Genomic DNA, 19,145 nt, shown 5'->3' with positions numbered 1-19,145 from the left:
GCGGAGTCGTCGTCGTCGTCTGCTGGCGGGACAGCAGCGGAGTCGTCATCGTCGTCTGCTGGCGGGACAGCAGCGGAGTCGTCATCGTCGTCTGCTGGCGGGACAGCAGCGGAGTCGCAGGAGAAAACAGGAGTGGTAGGCGCGGGCAAAAGACCGCGGGGAGTCGGCGCGGGCACTGGAACAAAGGCCAAACGGCGAGGCGCCGGGACAGGGACTAGGCGACGAGGCGCCGGGACGGGCACCTCGGGCAGCTTGGACGTTGGCGCGGGCACTGGACTGCGGGGAGTCGGCGCGGGCACTGGACTGCGTGGAGTCGGCGCGGGCACTGGAACGGAGGCCAGACGGCGAGGTGCCGGGACAGGGACTAGGCGACGAGGCGCCGGGACGGGCACCTCGGGCAGCTTGGACGTCGGCGCGGGCACTGGACTGAAGGGAGTCGGCGCGGGCACTGGAACGGAGGCCAGACGGCGAGGTGCCGGGACAGAGACTAGGCGACGAGGCGCCGGGACAGCTTGGAAGTCGGCGCGGGAGGAACTTGACCGCGGGGAGTCGGCGCGGGAGGAACTTGACCACGGGGAGTCGGCGCGGGAGGAACTTGACCGCGGGGAGTTGGCGCGGGAGGAACTTGACTGCGGGGAGTCGGCGCTGGAGGAACTTGACTGCGGGGAGTCGGCGCTGGAGGAACTTGACTGCGGGGAGTCGGCGCGGGAGCCTCGGGAAGCCACGACGTCAGCACAGCCGCACACCGTCGGTGTTGACGACCACGCCGAGGCTTTTGCCGAGCGCCTTCAGGTGGCAGGGGCTTCATAATAGCCCCATTAGGCCGCAATGAGCCTGGGCGACCCCGCAGACCACCCGGGGGGGTCCCCGATAGATGGCCCAACGGGACCCCAGGTAGGAGTCTCTGGCAAGGAGCTCCGAACGGGACACAGAGGTAGGGGGGTAAAAAGAAAAACTATCAGAGGAAACAGAGGCTGTGAAATCAAAATCAGGGTCTGAATCAGAATCTGAGAATTGGAAATCATATAAATTATGATCCTGCTCAAAGTCCGAAAAATCAGAATCCAAAAAAACGTGGCGAGGCAGAATATAATCAGGGGAACGGGCGGATGGTCGTCGGCGTGCACGCCGGTGCCGGCTTTTTCCCGCCGGGTCCACAATTGGTTGCGTCATTCTGTCAGGGACGCGGGCAGGCAGGCAGGTTGTGTGGACCCAATTGCAGGGAAACAAAAGCGGCAAGGCAGGTGAACTCAAAAAACGTTTAATGATATCTAACCAAAACACAAAGTACAACTGAAAGCACTGAGGATCAAAAGGGCAAGATTCAAACAAAACTTACTTAAATCGGAGGGACTGGTACACGAGGGCTTGGACCGGACTTGAAATTGACGTAGACCTAGACATAGACAATGACGCAACAAGGAGTGAACAGAAAATGGGAGCTTATATACACACACGCAGACAATGGGTAACGAGACAACAAGGAACAGGTGAGCACAGGAGGATAGACTAGGAGAAGGCACATCAGGTGAAATCAATGGGCAATCACAGGGACAAGTCACACTAGGAGAAAACAAACACAAAACCTAACAAATTTAAGTTTACGGATTAGATGATGAATATGAGTTTTGAATGATAAATTACTGTCAATCCAAATTCCTAAGTATTTCTATGAATCGGTGAGAGTAATTTGAGTACCATTTAGGGATTTGATTCTGGGTAAGTCATTTTCAGTAATAGTGGAAGTGGAGAAAACCATATATTTAGTTTTTTCAGAGTTTAAAACTAATCTGTGATTATGAAGAGATATTTGTAAATTATCAAAAGCAGTCTGTAAATGAGTCAGAGCGAGAGATGGGGAAGAACCGGGCGCATATAGAATAAAATCATCAGCAAAAAAGTGGACATTACAATATTGATTAGGAAGAAAAATATTATCAATATATAACGTAAAAAGGAGTGGTCCAACGACAGACCCCTGTGGCACCCCATTTTTAATAGTAAGTGGACTTGATTGAACACCGTCAGCAGCAACAGTTTGTATTCTGTCTGTAAGGTAGGACTTAAACCAGTTGAGGGCATTAACGGCTAAACCTATGGCCTGCAGTTTATGAAGTACAATTTTATGATCAACGGTATCGAATGCTTTTGAAAGATCAATGAAAAGAGCAGCACAGAACTGTTTATTATCAAGAAAAGAGACAATGTTATTTAGGAGAGAAACTGAAGCTGTAATTGTACTGTGACCTGGGCGAAAACCAGACTGTTGCGGCTGAAGTATGTTAGATGAGTCAATAAAATAATGTAGTTGAGAATTGATCAATGATTCAAGAATTTTGGATAAAAATGGAAGCTTGGATATTGGACGGTAATTATTGAGGTCTGAGATATCACCATTTTTATGTAGCGGGATTACAGCAGCAGTTTTCCAAGGCGATGGGATGATGCAGGAAAGAAGGGTTTGGTTAAAAATGTGAGCTAAATATGGACTGATAAAATGAGCACTTAATTGAAGAAGATATGGATCTAGATGGTATGCGCCAGCATTTTTGGAAGCCTTCCCTTTCCTCAGAATTTTAAAAACATCAGAACTTTGAAATAAGGAGAACGAAAATTTGGGTTGAGAGTTCATTTGCGGATTAAGGGCTCCATCTAAAGGAACGTTATGATAATTGCTTTGAGTTGACATGGAGGAGTTACTGTATAAGAGACCAGAGGACAGGAAGTGATTGTTGAATAATTCTACCATAGATAATTTATCAGAAGTAAGAGCAACTGCTTGAGTGATATGTGGAGGGAGATGTGGCTTAGGTGAATTCTTTAGAGATGAAATTGTTTTCCAGAATTTAGCAGGGTTGTCAGAAGCAGAGAGGGCAGAGAGCCCTCATCATGCTGGTGCAGATATTCCTTTTTTGCCCTAAATAATAACCAGTCTTCAGGGGCGCCACTGGATCTAGCCCTGGACCATGCCTTATCTCTGCTATAAATGACAGTAGCAAGTTGTGGGGAAAACCAGGGATTGAATCTGTTTTTAATTCTGTGTTGTTTAAAGCAGGGGTCCCCACCTGCCGGGATTTGCCGGCATTTGCGACCGGGCCGCAAAGAAAAAAATAATTTAATAACGACCGCATTCTGGCCGAATTAACCCTGTGCCCCTGCTTAACACACCGATATCTCTGTCTACTCTAGATATAATACTACGGGATAGATTACAAGGTTGTAATAGAAGTCCATTGATTGGACTGCTAGCAGTACATCTTGTTTGTGTATATAATATATCTATGTGCGCTTGTCCTCGATAATAGCGTATTACTAGGCCGCGGCGCAGCACATTTGTTCCCGGAAATAATTAGAATATTTTTATGGCGAAAAGGGCACCTGACGAGCCTACAACCTCGAAGACCCACGAACTGCGAAGGAGTGGATTCGTGACCCGTTTGTGAATAAACAGAGAGATCGCAAATGACGGCGACCTTATTAAACGTACGTTGGAGACAACAACTCTACCGAGGTTCTGGATTAAAGTCATTCTGGAATATCCTGACATCGCGACAAGAGCGTTGAAAACCTTGCTACAATTTCTAACATCGTATCTTTGTAAAGCGGGCTTCTTAATTAATGTTTAACGACAAGGCGAAGTCGTTAATGGTGAGCGCGGTGTGCAGCTGTTGTGTTAAGCTTACATGGCAGGATGAATCTGAGGAGAACTTTTCTACAAGTCCTTCCATGATCAAACGTAAGTTAATATTCCTTTCTTTCAAGAAAGTTTGTAGTGTTTACTTTGGAATCGCTGCATTTGGCCATTTTGCGGCTATGTTTAACGTTACGCGCATGCGCAGAACCGCATCGTTGCAATTTTGATGGGATGCAAAATTCGTCAGAACACCGGTCCGTGAAAATAAAGACCCAAATAACACCGGTCCGTGGTGCAAAAAAGGTTGGGGACCCCTGGTTTAAAGGGAGCATGTCTGTCAGCAACAGTGTTGTTAATAACGGTGTTAGAATATAACGGCGTTACTAACGGCGTTATTTTTTTCAGTAATGAGTAATCTAATTAATTACTTTTCTCATCTTGGCAACGCCGTTACCATTACTGAGGCGGGAAAGTCGTGCGTTACTATGCGTTACTAAGTTGGTTGAATTTTAAAAAATCTGAGCGAAACGAACTCACGGAGACGACAGAGCAGAGCAGGAGTGGGGAAGACGCCATTACAACCGCGATGCTAGGTGGCTCCAATAATACCTGACTGTAGCCATAGCTGACAAACTACGCCCACATGACACGCTAAATATCATATTATAGAACTAGATGCAAATGACAGACACAGCTGCATTGGCAACATGTTTTAAGGACTACATGCGTTAGTAAACAGCCGCCATCTTAAAGCAGTAGACCTGTCAGGAAGGCTCTGATGTAGAGATCTTTCCTAGCGAACCTAAGTAACTTTTTTTTTTTTTTTTTAAATCTAAAATGCTCCTAAATCGGTAAAATCTTAACTTAAATCTGTCTTTAAATGATGAAACCGTTTTAAAACTTACACAGGTTTAAAGTAGACAGAAGGGAACTAATTCAATAACGGGAGCCATTTTAACAACTTTAATGGTTGATTCACAACTTAAAATGACTCCCACACATAGCAAAGGTTACTATCTAGTTATACCCTTGTGTCTAGTTAAGTCAGTACTTCTCAAATGGTGGGGCGCGCCCCCCCAGGGGGGCGCAGAGCGATGCCAGGGGGGGCGCGAGTGACCTCGGGGAACATGCTTTTTTTTTTTTTTTTTTTTTTTTTTGCCGTACTAGAATAAAGTGTACTTGCACATCCACTCCGTGGGTGGCAGTGGCGCTCTCATTTTCAAAGTGCGTGCAGTATTTTTGAAGTAAGCAAGAGCACACGGAAGAGACTCATGCAGAGCTGGACTCACGCAGCGACCTTCTTCGGTTCTTACGTGTCCGGCCGAGAAGTGCCGTTTTCAGCTTGGGATCGTCACGACCACCGCCCTCACCTACGGTTCTCCCTCGGCCGCCGAGAATGCGCTTTTTTCGGGCCGTTTGCCTTTGACTTTTAATATAGTGGGAAATGAGGAAAGACCACTGTTTACTGAGTCTAAAAATTATTATAGCGGAGAAGCCAAATCAGTTAAGACGCCACTTGAAGACATTAGACCTCAATCTCATTGATAAGCCGCTTGATTGTTTTTCAGCGAAAATGTGCCGAATATTGCCAATTGTCACAATCGTCCCGCTTTGTCAGTGTTATATCAGTAAACCAGTGAGCACTGTGGTGAATCAGCGAAAATAAAAACTTTCCTTCTGTCCAAAGACTTTTTCCCCCCTTCTATTCAGTTTTGTATTTTTTTCGGTCAAATTTTTTGGCATGTTGTCCGGAAGAGTAAATGTTTCTAATCAATTTGAATGTGTTATTATTTACTGATTTTATGACATTTTATTTTTCAGTATCAAATGGTCAAAAATGTACCTTGAGTGTATTTTTACAGTTTGGATGTGACTTTTTTTTTTTTTTTTTTTAACTTCAGGCAAATTGATGCGCGTTAAGTCTTTTCTGTTACAAGCAACACAATGTTAAAAAAGTTATACTTTATTATAAGTTGATCTATGTTATTTTTTTTCTTTAATAGAAAAAAAAGGACACAATGTTAGGCTGAGGCGTACTTATAATAGTAATATAGACGAATGATACTATTTACAGTGGCGGCAGAGAGTTGGGGGGGGGCGCGAAACATTTACGTCTTCCTTGGGGGGGCGTAACAGAAAATAATTGAGAAGCACTGAGTTAAGTGGAGGGTAAAGAATTGGGCTAGGGCCAATTGTCCCCCAAACCCTTTAAACTTCACATTGCGTGACCTGTTTTTTTTTTTTGAGAAAAAAAAAAAAAAGAAAATTATCACTAGTTACTTTGCCAAGTAACTAATTACTCTTACATTCAGGTAACTGAGTTACTAACGCAATTACTTTTTGGGAGAAGTAATTTGTAACTGTAATTAGTTACATTTTTAAAGTAAAATTAACAACAGTGGTCAGCAATAATGTTAAAAGAATGTGAAAAATGTTCCACTACCACAGTAGGGTCCGTAATGGAGAATAAATTACAGTATTTATATTTGAGGCAGATAGATCGGTTATAAAGTTCTGGAGACTAAAATGTTTGTCGTTTCGTGTGGAAATTAACTGAAAATGGGATTTGGGCATTTTAGTGTTTCGGATGCAGGCAATGGGACAATGGTCACTGATGTCAAGTAGAAGAACTCCAGATGCAGGGTAATTATGAGGTCTGTTTGTAAGAATGATATCAATTAAAGTGGAATGGAGAGGGTTTTTTTTAAATTTGGTCTGGTGGGTTTAACTATTAGCTGAGTTAAGTTGTGTTCATGGCACAATTCTTTTAATTTATTAGAGCTGTCAGAGAGCCAATCCAGATTTAGATCACCCATGATTATTAATTCTGAGTGAATGTACTGTATTTTGAGAGAATCGTACCAATATCATCGAGAGTGTCAACATGAGCGGGGGGCGATATATACCAGTAATGATTACATGAGTGTTATTTCTAAAACATAAATCCAGAGCAATATATTCGATTTTTTTTAGGAATAGCAGATGATGACAGTTTATGCACAGTGAGACAATCCTTTACATAGATTAAAACTCCATCTCCTTTGCTTTTTCGGTCACACCTGAAAATAATATAACCATCAATGTTCAATTCATTATTCGATATTTTGGAAGACAGCCAGGTTTCAGACAGAAAGAGGATGTCTGGCAAGGTTTTATGAATTAACACATTAATATAATCCATTTTTGGGCGCAAGCTTCTAATATTTAGGTGTAATAGGCCAAGTCTGTGGCGTGGTTTAAAGTCATGAGATGTAACAATTAAAACGTTGTCTAAGGAGGTGGTAACAGAAGGAGCGACAGGTACAGCAGAGATGGAGGGATATATTAGGTTGTTTAGTGATGCACATAATGGCCAACTGCTGTGTCTGGATAAGCGATTAGAATAATGAATGACTGTTATGGTGTTTAAGCCAGACTGTGAGGGTGATTGAGGAAGGCTTAGATTTTGAGACCGAGCCATATTATTTGATATCCTGCATACTAAGGGGTGAATGGGAGAGCTATGTGTATGGTACAAAATGACAGGATTTTGAGACAATGAATGACCGACAGCGTAATGGAACAGACTCACGAAACATCAGTAGAGCTGCAGAGCATTGGAGGATTTAAGAGCCAGTTGCATATTGATGGAGAGAAGACGTGATCCGCGGTAGTTTGGGTGTAGTCCATCATGTCTGAAGAGGTCTGGGCGGTGAAGAAAAGTGGTAAAATTGTCCACGAATGGGATCCCAAGGGTGGAACAGTATGCATTCAGCCAAATATATAATTGGCGAGCTCGGCTGAATTTTGCATCGCCAAAGCGGGGGGCTGGGAAGCGGGCCGGAAATGACAAAACGACGATCAGAATTGGAGAGGCAATCAATGAGGTTCCTGAAGTCAGCTTTAAGGAATTCAGAAGCGCAGGTCATTTGCACCAACGTGGATGCAGAGCGATGCGGCGGTTGGATGTTCATCCAATAGCTGCAGGATTTTGGAGTCAATGTCCTTGACGGTAGCACCTGGGTGGCAACTGATAACAGCTGCAGGCAGTGAGATGTTACGCACCATGGAGGAGCCAACAATGAGCACAGAAGGCGGTGGAGGGCTGGACTTTGTTGGGCGAGAGCGAGCCGCAGCAGATGGAACTTTCTCTCTGTGAAGAGCCAGATGGCCAGACGAGGAGACTGGTGGCAGGGAAGGAGAGCGCCATGAAGTGCAAGGCTGGTGAAGTGTTGGTGAAGATGCCGGACAATGCTGAGAAGGGGTCAAAGGGAATTCACGATCCGCTAATGGGCTGAAAGAATTTGAAAGAGGAATTTCGACTGGACATGGGGGTGTGGGTGATTTCTTCTTTCGCTTGGGATTGTTTTTTACTAAAAGCCAGGGATCGGGAGTGGAGCTATGCATTTTGGGGTTGGGAGTAAAGTAGCCCAGGATCGCTGGATCAGCCTTTCTAGGGTCCTTGGGCTTAGCTCCCTCCTGCTGCCAGCGAGCTTCAGTGGCACTTGCACGGGAATGGGCTGCCGCGACAGAGAGCGAAGGAATAGCCTCAGGTTGGGCAGGGGTGGCTGCGGCAGGCCTGGAGATGGGCCACGTGCCTGTGGCAGGAGGCTTGGCCATGGGGATGGTAACGTCTAGGTCAGCTTCTGCATCCACACCCCCGACAGTTACGCCAAGCGACTCCATAGATTTATCCCCATCAGCGAAGAGTGGATAGATGACCCTCCAGCCAGGCAATTTTTTGGGTTAATTGGAGACAGTGATCCCATCCAGAAGGTGAGGTGAGTGGGGCCATGGTAGAGCAGATGGTATCTGGAGAGACAGAGCAGCTTCGGCAGCACAGGTGTTTGTTCTGCTAGCTTTAGGTCGCTAGCTAAATTGATGTTAGCTTCAGCTGACGAGTGAAAAAAACTTACACGCGAGGACTCCAAAAGGAGTCCAAGGCGTTCAATAGGAGGATTTAACAGCCGTTTGGGAGGATCGAGTAAAGAAACTTAACGGCACGGGCCCAAAGACTGGGCCCGGAGAGGTTATAGGAGTCTGGTAAGCTCTAGGTTCCTCCACGTAGCACGGTTTGACTTGATCTGATACCGATGTCTTGCCTGCACACTGTCAGAGGATCCGGGTCGCTTCGGACAATTTAACGCTGCGTATTCGGCGATGTGACAAGCCCAAACGCCTCGTGCGTTAAAATTTAATAAATGGATAACTTAGGCTAGGCTAGGCTAGGCTAGGCTAGGCTAAGAAGGGCGGCGTAGCTCCAACGAGCACCAACGGTTCGGTGGGAAGCGGATCCAAGATTAAAGCGAATTTTTTAAAGACATCCTAATATTTTTTACCACTTTCTGTGGTTTGACTTCACGAGTGTGATGACGAAAACAGGATCATAACAAAAAGCGCTGCTCAAGAGTAACCAGAGGCGACGGCAAGTGTTTTTGCAGTTGAAGTGACAGAAGTCAACATTACTGTCCATTCCAGTCCAAAAGAGACCCCTCGTGGCTATTCATAGTAACTTTTCCTGGCTCAAGTATGTATAAGTGACACGAAAAACACAAAATACTCTTTAAATAAAGTTTCTCCTAAATGTGTATTTTACTTAGATATTGTTATTATCACAACAGTCCATGTCCAAGAGCCGACTGCCACCGTTAAATAGGTTTTATTCATTTTCAAGCAACTTAAACAAACACCGTCTGAGCTGCTCTAGCTTTTATTTTGATACTTTCTATCCACAGAAATGTGAATTTGCATATTAGCTAAATATTGAGTTTTACCCGTTTCCAGATTTGACATTTGAATTTGGTATTTAGATTTAGGATTTATATTTAAGATTTACATTCAGGATATAAATTTAAGATTTACATTTAAGATATATATTCAGATTCAGAATATTTATTGCCATTGTTACAAAAAGCACAACGAAACTTTGTTTGGAGCATCCATACAGCTCATGCAGCCAAGTTGGTAATGTGCAAAACCCATAAAATAAATACCCTTTATTTAATATTTGAGTTTTATATTTAATATGTATATTTAAGATTCATACCATATTTAGGATATAATCTTAAGATTTACATTTAAGATTGAAATTAAATATATAGTTCTGGATTTAAACATTCAAGTCTAATACTTATTATTTAAAAATAATAATTTAAGTTGCTAAATAATGTTGTAAATGTGCAAAAAAGTGACTCTAAAATTTTCACACCATATTTTAAACACTGTGTGGGGCACAATATGAGAAAATGTTGTCGTAAATCTCGGCATGTGGTGCTTCACAAACGGCGCTCCATACTGCCATAGAGTTGCATAGGAATAAAATGTGGCAGTGACATCAAATTTTTTTCTAACTTTGAAATAGCAAAATCCCAATGTTTTAATGCTGTAAGTGGGGTACCTGTAATTCTGACACCAGGTACCCTGAAAGATTAGGGGCAACCCTATCCGCAGTCCATTATTTGAGTGCACTAACATTACAGTGATGCTTCCTCTTTTTAAGCAAAAAAAAAAAGCATCCTAAAAAAGAGCCTTGAACTCTTTTGTTTTTATTTTCCATGTAACATTTTGTGAAGGAACACCTTTGTATCCTAACCCTTCACTTGCTGTAAGTGTTGAACCTCTATGCCTTTTCTTCGATTGATAGAAATGTTATATTTTCAATATAACCATCCCCTGCATCATTTTGTCACAATCTAGAGGATGCTGCACACACAAAATGAATCACTTAAAACACTTGGGTATATGTCTGCCTGCAATGGCTTGTGCCTTTGAAGTCACGAGGCTTGTCGGCTTACCAAGTAGGAGCTTTTGCAAAAGGTCAATTACTGATTTTGTCCATTCCTGGTCAAATTCATGAGCGTTAGTTATTAGATTGTTGTATCTTTTTCTGTCTTCAACTAGAACGTTCAGGAGGACGGCCAGCACGTGTGGCGCCTAAAGCACTTCAACAAACCGGCCTACTGTAACTTTTGTCACACCATGCTTCTAGGTGTGCGCAAGCAAGGCCTCTGCTGCTCCTGTGAGTGGATGTTGTGACCACGCTAGCGCACATGTATGTGACACATACAGTATGTTTTCTTTAAAAAGTGTGTTTTTTTTGACAGTATGCAAGTACACGGTGCACGAACGCTGCGTCTCCAAAGACATTGCTGCCTGCATTAGCACCTACGCCAAGTCTCGCAGGCACACCAATGTAAGCACACATACTGTGGCAATACAGACCTCTTTACCAAAAAACATTTAATCAAAAAAAAGGAAATACAATATCACTGAACATTTTTTTTCCCATAATAAAAGAAATGTTTCCGTGATATACAGTGGTGCCTCTCCTTACGAACTTCTCTACATATTAGGTTAAAACATGCCTCAATGGGAAGATACTGCCTTTTGTTACGAATGAAATTTCAGGATACGTAAGGCAAAAATACAGTCTGGCTGGTACTCGCAGCTCCCAGAGTTTACTGAATGTAACATACTTATAGCTGCTCTGCCATTGCCTAGCATTCCTGGCATCCAATTGGCTAATAGGGATCTCTACTGTATGTGTGTGTGTATCGCAGTGTCCTCTTCATTCGCCTCTCGTGTACCGACAGCTTTACATGAGTCTAATAACGGTTATTTTTTCTCTATTTCTTTGTTTTTGCATTGTACACAAGTCCAATTTTATGTTTATTGTGCGATAATCTAATTGTATCATGTATTTGTTACATGGTTTGATGCATTTTTATGCATTATAAAAGAGTAATGTCTGAATTTGGGGGCTTGGAACGGATTACGGCATTTACAGAATTTTCAGGTTACGAAACTACACTAAAAAAAAGAAGATGCACTATTTTAACTTTTAAATAGGTGTTTTGCATTGTATATACACATTAAATCAACACAGATTTTGCTGTGTACGGCAACCTTAGAGGGACAACAGTATCAATTGTTGACAATTTGTGCAATCACGTTACAACATTAAGCAATGCTTTTTCATAAGTGTTTTAATTGACTCTTTTCCTTGATAAATACAACAATGGGTTCAGTAATAACGTAAAAACACAAAGATAATATGTATATACAATGAAAAACATCTGTTTAAAATTTTACTTTATCTAATCACCTTGCATATATACTGCATTAAGCGATGCTTTTTCATAAGTGTTTTAATTGACGCTCTTACATAATTAATACAACAATAGATTCAGCAATGTGTAAAAACACAAAGCTAATGTGTATATACAATGAAAAACACCTATCTAAAAGTTAAAATAGTGCATGTGTATTTTTTTTTTGAGTGTCGTAGTTGTTGGGGTTGCATTATGCGTCCACTAGATGAAGCTGTGTTAAAAGAAATGTCATGCCATGATTAACTAATAATGATCCATTTAAGGTGCATCGGATTATAAGGCGCACTATCGGCTTTTGAGAAAATTGAAGGCTTTTAGGTGCGCCTTATAGTGCTGAAAATACAGTACCTAAAACATACAATAATAAATTCAAGGAAGGACTCACAATCTTGCTGTAGTAATATTCTCCAAGTGTATTGATGTCAGAGATAGTATAAATACAAGGTACAGAATGGTGGATGATCTTTTTTTTGGCGTATATAGAAAGAAAAGAAGGATCAGTCATTTTTCCAGCCAGTATGCGATCTAATAAACTCCAGAGGGGATGTTATTTAACATTTTATTACTAGTCACAGATGTGGTGTGTCTTCGGCTCTTCTCGAGGAGGTGCCCCCCTTCTCCTTCGCTTCTGCATCTGGAGCCGTTGTGTCCTCTTAACCTGTTTGTTTACTGAGTTTACCGATCTATAGGTGTATGTATGTTGTCCAACTAAAACTATATGGCGGAAAACACAGACAAGACTGAAAAAGCAGTTTCTGCTCTTGCACCCCTCTTTGAAATAAACTGCTGTATTTTAAGCCAAAAAGAACTGTTGTGTTTGATAGAGCAATATGTCTATATGCTGCCATAGCAGATTCATGGCGCATTAAGCCCCCAAACAATTTTTAATTTGTCCGTGTTACCCTGTAAACCCCCGTTTACAGACGTCGTGCAACCGCTTTTGTTTCAACCTAGCCATGAAAACAAGTAATTATATTTATTATTCAAAATGTCTGTTATTTTTAGCTTAGAACATTAATTGATGTCTAATATTTCATTAAAAAAAAAAAAAAAAAACTTAAAAAAATTATTCACTCGCATATTTTAAACAAATTACGTCACAATGAAAAAAAATGGCTTCTGTAAAAAAGTCACGGATATCTACCTCATAACTATCGTTACTGTCACATTTTCCCCAATATGTTAGAAGATAAATAATCGATCCAAACAAAGAAAAAAAATGTTTAAAAGGGTAAATATATGAAAAAGAACATCTCGACCACTCCATGATGTCTGCGATTTCTGCATCACGACCCTGGCTGTGGCCATTCACATCTATTTCTTGACACTCAAGGATACATGCTACAAGGAGTTTTTGGATCGAAACAAGGTAAGTACGCGATAATATCTCATTAAAATCATGGCGTCTTTAATTCTGCTCTCGTGTGCTCTTGCCTCCAGTTACGGTTTTGCTGTTTATTTATTTATTTTTTTCATGTTTTTTAAATGCCCTCCTATTCAATTTTTTCTTCCCTCCAGAAAATAGAGATTTTAAGCTTTCCAATGATGTATCACACATTCAAATAGGACAATTTTGAAATATGGTCAAATTGGGGGTCTCAGAGCGGAACTTCAAGTCACCTGAGTGTTTTCCACCATATATTTATATACATACATATAAAGTAATGTTACATAGCTAATTTTATTCAATCCCAACACTACAAAATCTTTCAAAATTAAAATCAAATTATCCTCTATACCAAAATTAGCTGCTGTACTTATTTTATTTTTAAAGTAATTTGGGGGTCTGAGCTTTTTGTTGTAAAAATCAGTTTTTCTTATTTTTCAATTCAAATCAACAGATGTGAAAAAATTTCCATCCACCTGGAAGTACCCCTATTTACAAATATTATGAAAGAGTAATTATACTTTGATTGACTTCTTTGTGTCTGTGTGCAGGCTATGCAGCACGTTTGGATGGAGGGCAACTCCCCCACTAAGTGTGACCGATGTCACAGGAGCATTAAATGTTACCAAGGACTGACAGGCCTCCATTGTGTGTGGTGCCAGATCACTGTGAGTAGTGATAAATGGAGGGATATGTATGTTGTTGTAACAGCAATACTGTACATCTCTTTATAGATGGAAAGCCTGTTGCTACTAAGGAACATGAATTTATGTTACAGTACGAGCAGCATACAGTATGTGGGTTTATCTTGAAAGATAAATGTTAGTACGAGTTATAATAATTGGATATTAAAACCCCTCAGTGTTTTTGTTTTAATAAAATTTGTAAAATTTTAAATAAAAAAATAAACTAGTAGCCAGTGTTGTTAATAATGGCGTTACTAACGGCGTTATTTTTTTCAGTAGTGGGTAATCTAATTAATTACTTTTCTCATCTTGGCAACGCCGTTACCATTACTGAGGACGGAAAGGCATGCGTTACCATGCGTTACTATATTGGTCGAAAAGTCTGAGGGAGACGGACTCACCGAGACGACAGAGCAGAGCAGGAGTAGGGAGGAGGAGAGAAAGTTATGACGCCAAGCAAACGCGATGCTAGGTAGCTCCAATAATACATGTTGTAGCCGATAGCCGACAAACTACACCCGCTTGTTATGGTAGATATGGTAGACATGGTAGATAACACATGTACTGTATATAGATCTAACTAGATGCAAAACAACGGACATGGCTCTAAATGCGTTAGTAGACAGCCGCCATCTTAAAGCAGTAGGCTTTTTAGGACGGCTCTGTTGTAGAGAACCTTCCTAGCGAACCTAAGTAACTTTTTATCTAAAATACTTCTAAATCGGCAAAATCTTGACTTGAATCCATCTTTAAATGATTCAACAGTTTTCAAAACTTTCATATGTTGAAAGTAGAGAGAAGGGAACTAATGCAATAATGGGAGCAATTTTAACAACTTTTAAAAGGTGATTCAGGGTAAAGGGTAAATTAGGGTAAAGAATTGGGCTCGGGCCAATTGTACCAAAAACCTCCACCAAAAACTTCACATAGTGTGGCCAATGTTTTTTTTTTTTTTTTTTTTCATTTTATTTATTTATTTATTTTTTGAGGGGGAAAAAAAAAAAGAAGTAATTATCACCAATTACTTTGCCAAGTAACTAATTACTCTTACATTGAGGTAATTGAGTTACTAACGCAATTACATTTTGGGAGAAGTAATTTGTAACTATAATTAATTACTTTTTTTCAGTAAGATTAACAACACTGCTAGTAGCTCACCATTGTTATTGATGTCACAGGGCCGTGACGTCACATGGATTCTCTGCCGTACTTCCACAGTGTCACTCTAATTATGTAAGGTAGTGATTTAAATACACCACAAGATCTCAATGGCGAGTTTTAAATTAATTAAAGATCAAGCCAATGAGTGTGTTTTGTCCCTTGACTGACGCCGTAGTTTCCTGTTTACTGCGGGTCAATTGTACTTGACGTTCATTTGAGTGTTGTCTTCACAACAAACAAGAATCCTTATAATGGCTCCCAGCATGACTAAATATTGCCATCCAGTGTATTTGTTGAGCAAAACGAGTTACTAAAATGTTTAGAGTTTGACCAAAGTCCGAGTAAGTTTTATGTGTATTTTGCATACCTGTTTTGATTGTGAATTTGTGAATGCTAGTTTTCTTTGCATCGTTGTTTAAAGGGCAACTGAAGACCTTTTGGTGTAATTTTGCGAATATAAACTTTGGACGAGTTCGTCAAAACAACCATGACATTATCAACACGTAATTGCAAGGATAATTTGCGTTTTTTTTTAGTTTTTTTGCACTCCATTAATGGTCCCTTCGCAAACCCGGAAGTGTGATGTAGATTCCCCGACGCAACAGAGACTATCCACAGCTAGCATAGCAGCAACAACGATGTCAGTGATATTTCCACCAAAGGTAACCATTCAGGATTGCTCTTTCGTGACGCTACCGATGGCAAAGGCTCCCAGGAAAGATGAACTACAATTAATCCCTACATGTTTGAACCTGAGGCGTCAGATGACTGCGATTTACTTGACACAGCAGATGGCGTCATGACGCCAATTGACAGCTCGACACTTCATGAACGGGAGAGTGAGTGGTAAGTCTAAGACCAGCATCGTGATTTTTTTATTAGAGAGAATGCGATTACATGGTTGTATATTTTTCCATGCTCTCCACATAGCTAAAACTGGATATTAGGTAATGGGACAGCTCCTACCGATCTAAATATGATAAAGCTAGCCCAAATATGGCTAAATGAATGATATATTATTGATTTTTCAAAATAAATGAAAAATTATTTTATTTTCCAGGTGTTGCTGTAAACCGTCAAGTAATTACCCTTCCAAGAGTATGCCTGTGTCGTCAGGAGATCCCAGACGTGAGAGCCAAACTTGAGGAGGCTGAAGCACTGACAGGGGCATGAATTACTACATTAAATAAATAAAACCATAAATTGTAAACAACATTGACACATTTTGTTGACTGTTTAATGTATTCTATTGGTATATAATATATTGTAATTATATTACATTCTGAAAAAATATTCAATAGGCCACAATAATAAATGATACCAGATTTATGTTGAATCAGCATCAGCTTTCGCTGTCAGATTGTGACACAACATATCAGCTAAGTTATACCAAGCACACAATGGCACACATCAAAGAACATAAATTTAGTAAGCAACACAAAGTTAGGATAGCAACGGACTAGCGCAACATTGAAAAATGATAATGGCAGTGGGAAATATGTATTTACTCTTTTCTGTAGCATTAAGTGTTCTCTATACAAAGATAATGCATTATCATTAAAATATGAGGGTAACTAGATTTTTCTTCTAAAAAATGTGTACTGTATATATGACTAGTTTATGATTTCATGTCATCAAAGTTTGCTACATCTATTTCTCCTAAATCATCGTCATCTGATGTCGCAGACGGAAGAAATTCAGCATCTGGCAGGCCTCATAGGATCTCTTCAGTCGTCATCACTGGACATCATTTGACTCGACCCACTCTCGCTTGATTTTGGGAAACTGGGTGGCGACTGACTTGCAACGCTTTTTTCATCGTGTTGAGGGTTTCCGCCGCTTAATTTTTTATATTTGGCTTGCTGGAGAAAAAAAAAAAAAATCACAGCAGCATGAAAATATTGGATTTTTAAATTTTAATTTAATAATAATTTCTTGGTGATCAAATAATAATGCCCTAGTCAAAGCAGCATCTATTTGATGCTATTGTTCCCTCTTCAAATAGGCAGACCTTCATGTTGAAGTATAATAGTTATTGTTTTATTGAGATGTATTTGATACATTAGGGCCTGGCAGAGGATTGTTGTATATGTAGGCTTTATATTTAATTTTTTATTTAATACAATTCAACTGAGTAAAACACTCAAGAGCGATATCCGAAAAGCTCTTCAGTTGCCCTTTAACTGTGTGAGAATATGGCCTCATTAATACAGATTGAAGTGCTTTTCGTTTTTTGAACATTATTTCTTTGAGAGATATGGACAGAATTTTGTTGTATTTCCACTATATCCGTCTTATGTTTGTTGTGAAGGAGATGCCGAAGCTTATGCCAATAAACGGCATGGTCCGAGCTACGAATCTGAACGCCAGTGTCCACTCGCCTTTCTCTGCCTCTTAGATCTTAATGTGGAAAATAAGGTGTCATTATAATCTGTTGGGCATTATTTATCATTTCATTTATCATCATTTATTCATTTTCCGTGTTGCTTATTCACCGGGAAGCAACCGGCAGGATGATCAACAATCTGGACATTTGCTTTTTCGTGACAAAAATAAGGTAAGACATCATTAGACGCCATTAGACGTCTCGGTAGAGGCAAACGTTTTCGTGTGTTGTGATGCACGGCACCAGGCTATCAGCAAAAATAATCAAACTGCTGTCTTTCACTTTCACCCTAATCATATGTAAAGCACACGGCAGCTCTGGATGCTAACTATCTCCATAATAATATTGGAATGAATTGGATCACGCAATAGTTTACCATGAATATCTGCAAACAGTTTTTGACATCACTCTCCTGCTCTCGTCACTAAAGTAGCGGAGTGCTGTCACTAGCGAACTTTACACATGAACGCTACTCATCTCATCCCGTCTTTCTTGTATATTTTGCTTTCGCTGTCCTTTTCATTAATGTTACACTCGGGTTCAAATTGGAGGGGCAGAACCGATGACATGTTAATGTAGTTAAGGAGTGACACTGTGGAAGTCCAGTGTTCTGACAAATTTTGCATCCTCATCAGAATTTGCAACGGAAGCTGTTGTAGCAGTGAATAAGCCCTCTTTTACATTCTGTTGGAATCTCAGTGTTACAAGTTACATCATCAACATACAAGTGCAACACGAATATGGCCTAAATTTAACGACACGGTGAAGACGTTAACAGTGAGAGAGCGGTGTGCAGTTGTTGTGTGCAGCTAACATGGCTATTCTATACTAAACAGCAGCTGATCTGACGATCGATCTCCATGTTTTGCAACGTGAAGCTTTGTTTTGATTAATCTGCACATGTCAGACGGCAGTTGTCAAACGTCCTTTCGGAATAAAGGCAGTCACATGTAAACGCTGGATCGGAATAGATGAAGTGACATGTAAACAGCTTATGTGAAATTTCCATTCGGAATGATTTGAATCGGTATGAATAAAAGTCAGCATGTCAACGTGGCTAATGATGCGTTACCAATGTGACCCTTATTTCCAGATGTGCCCGTTTTAAAAGCCGCAGACTTACTCCTTTGAAGTCTGCCGGGTTTCACAACCAGAGGTTGGTAGAGTAGCCAAAAATTTTACTCAAGTAAGAGTAGCGTTACTTCAAAATAATATTACTGAAATGAAAGTAAAAGTAGTCATCCAAAAAATGCACTCAAGTACAAGTAAAAAAGTAATTGGTGAAAAGAAGACTCACGTTATGAGTAACATTCACTTTTGACAATTTGTAAAGCTGTAACACACATATGTACACTTATCTTCAACGACACAAATTTCAACAATAAAACACTTTGACACAAAACAGTTGGTATTCAAACGTCCATCTACTCTGATCAGTATGTCAATTTAGTAGATTAAATTAGCCTAATCTGCCTAACAAAAGTCCGCTAGCGTAAATGCTACGAATGCTAACATATTTACAATTCTGATAGCAAATCACTCACACATGACTCCACAAACATATATACCCTACCCACCGACGTCACAAAACCACGTGCTCGCTGTGTGGTTCCGCCCACTTGTCCGTCATTTTGTCTCTGTATTAGCATTGTTTTCAATTGATCGAGGAATTTAAAATGCATTTCATGGAAGACCCGGTGCTTTCTGATGCCGTAAACTCACTGGATGTGTTGCATAAAAGGCGTTATGTGGAAAAGCTTCGTTCTATACAGTCGCCAGATCCATATTTGATGCCCAAATC

The 19,145-nt window shown here is 40.6% G+C and overlaps 1 protein-coding gene across 5 annotated transcripts in view; it reads left to right on the top strand.

Moving 5' to 3' along the window:
- Positions 1 to 19,145, top strand: part of LOC130926713 (diacylglycerol kinase beta) — a 273,453-nt gene that overhangs the window by 77,920 nt on the left and 176,388 nt on the right. For all 5 annotated transcript variants that reach the window (XR_009066272.1, XM_057851809.1, XM_057851807.1 and 2 more), the window contains 3 exons: positions 10,514 to 10,631; positions 10,717 to 10,805; positions 13,663 to 13,779. Coding sequence is in view for 4 of the 5 variants with exons in the window: in XM_057851809.1 (XP_057707792.1) it covers positions 10,514 to 10,631; positions 10,717 to 10,805; positions 13,663 to 13,779 (324 nt within the window). In the remaining variant the exon portion in view is untranslated. The remainder of the gene's footprint in view (positions 1 to 10,513; positions 10,632 to 10,716; positions 10,806 to 13,662; positions 13,780 to 19,145) is intronic.

The sequence above is a fragment of the Corythoichthys intestinalis genome, chromosome 12 (genome assembly GCF_030265065.1).
Source record: "Corythoichthys intestinalis isolate RoL2023-P3 chromosome 12, ASM3026506v1, whole genome shotgun sequence".
In the NCBI taxonomy this organism is placed as follows: domain Eukaryota; kingdom Metazoa; phylum Chordata; class Actinopteri; order Syngnathiformes; family Syngnathidae; genus Corythoichthys; species Corythoichthys intestinalis.
Note: the sequence above shows the minus strand (reverse complement) of the source record. Positions and strands in the feature narration are given on the sequence as shown.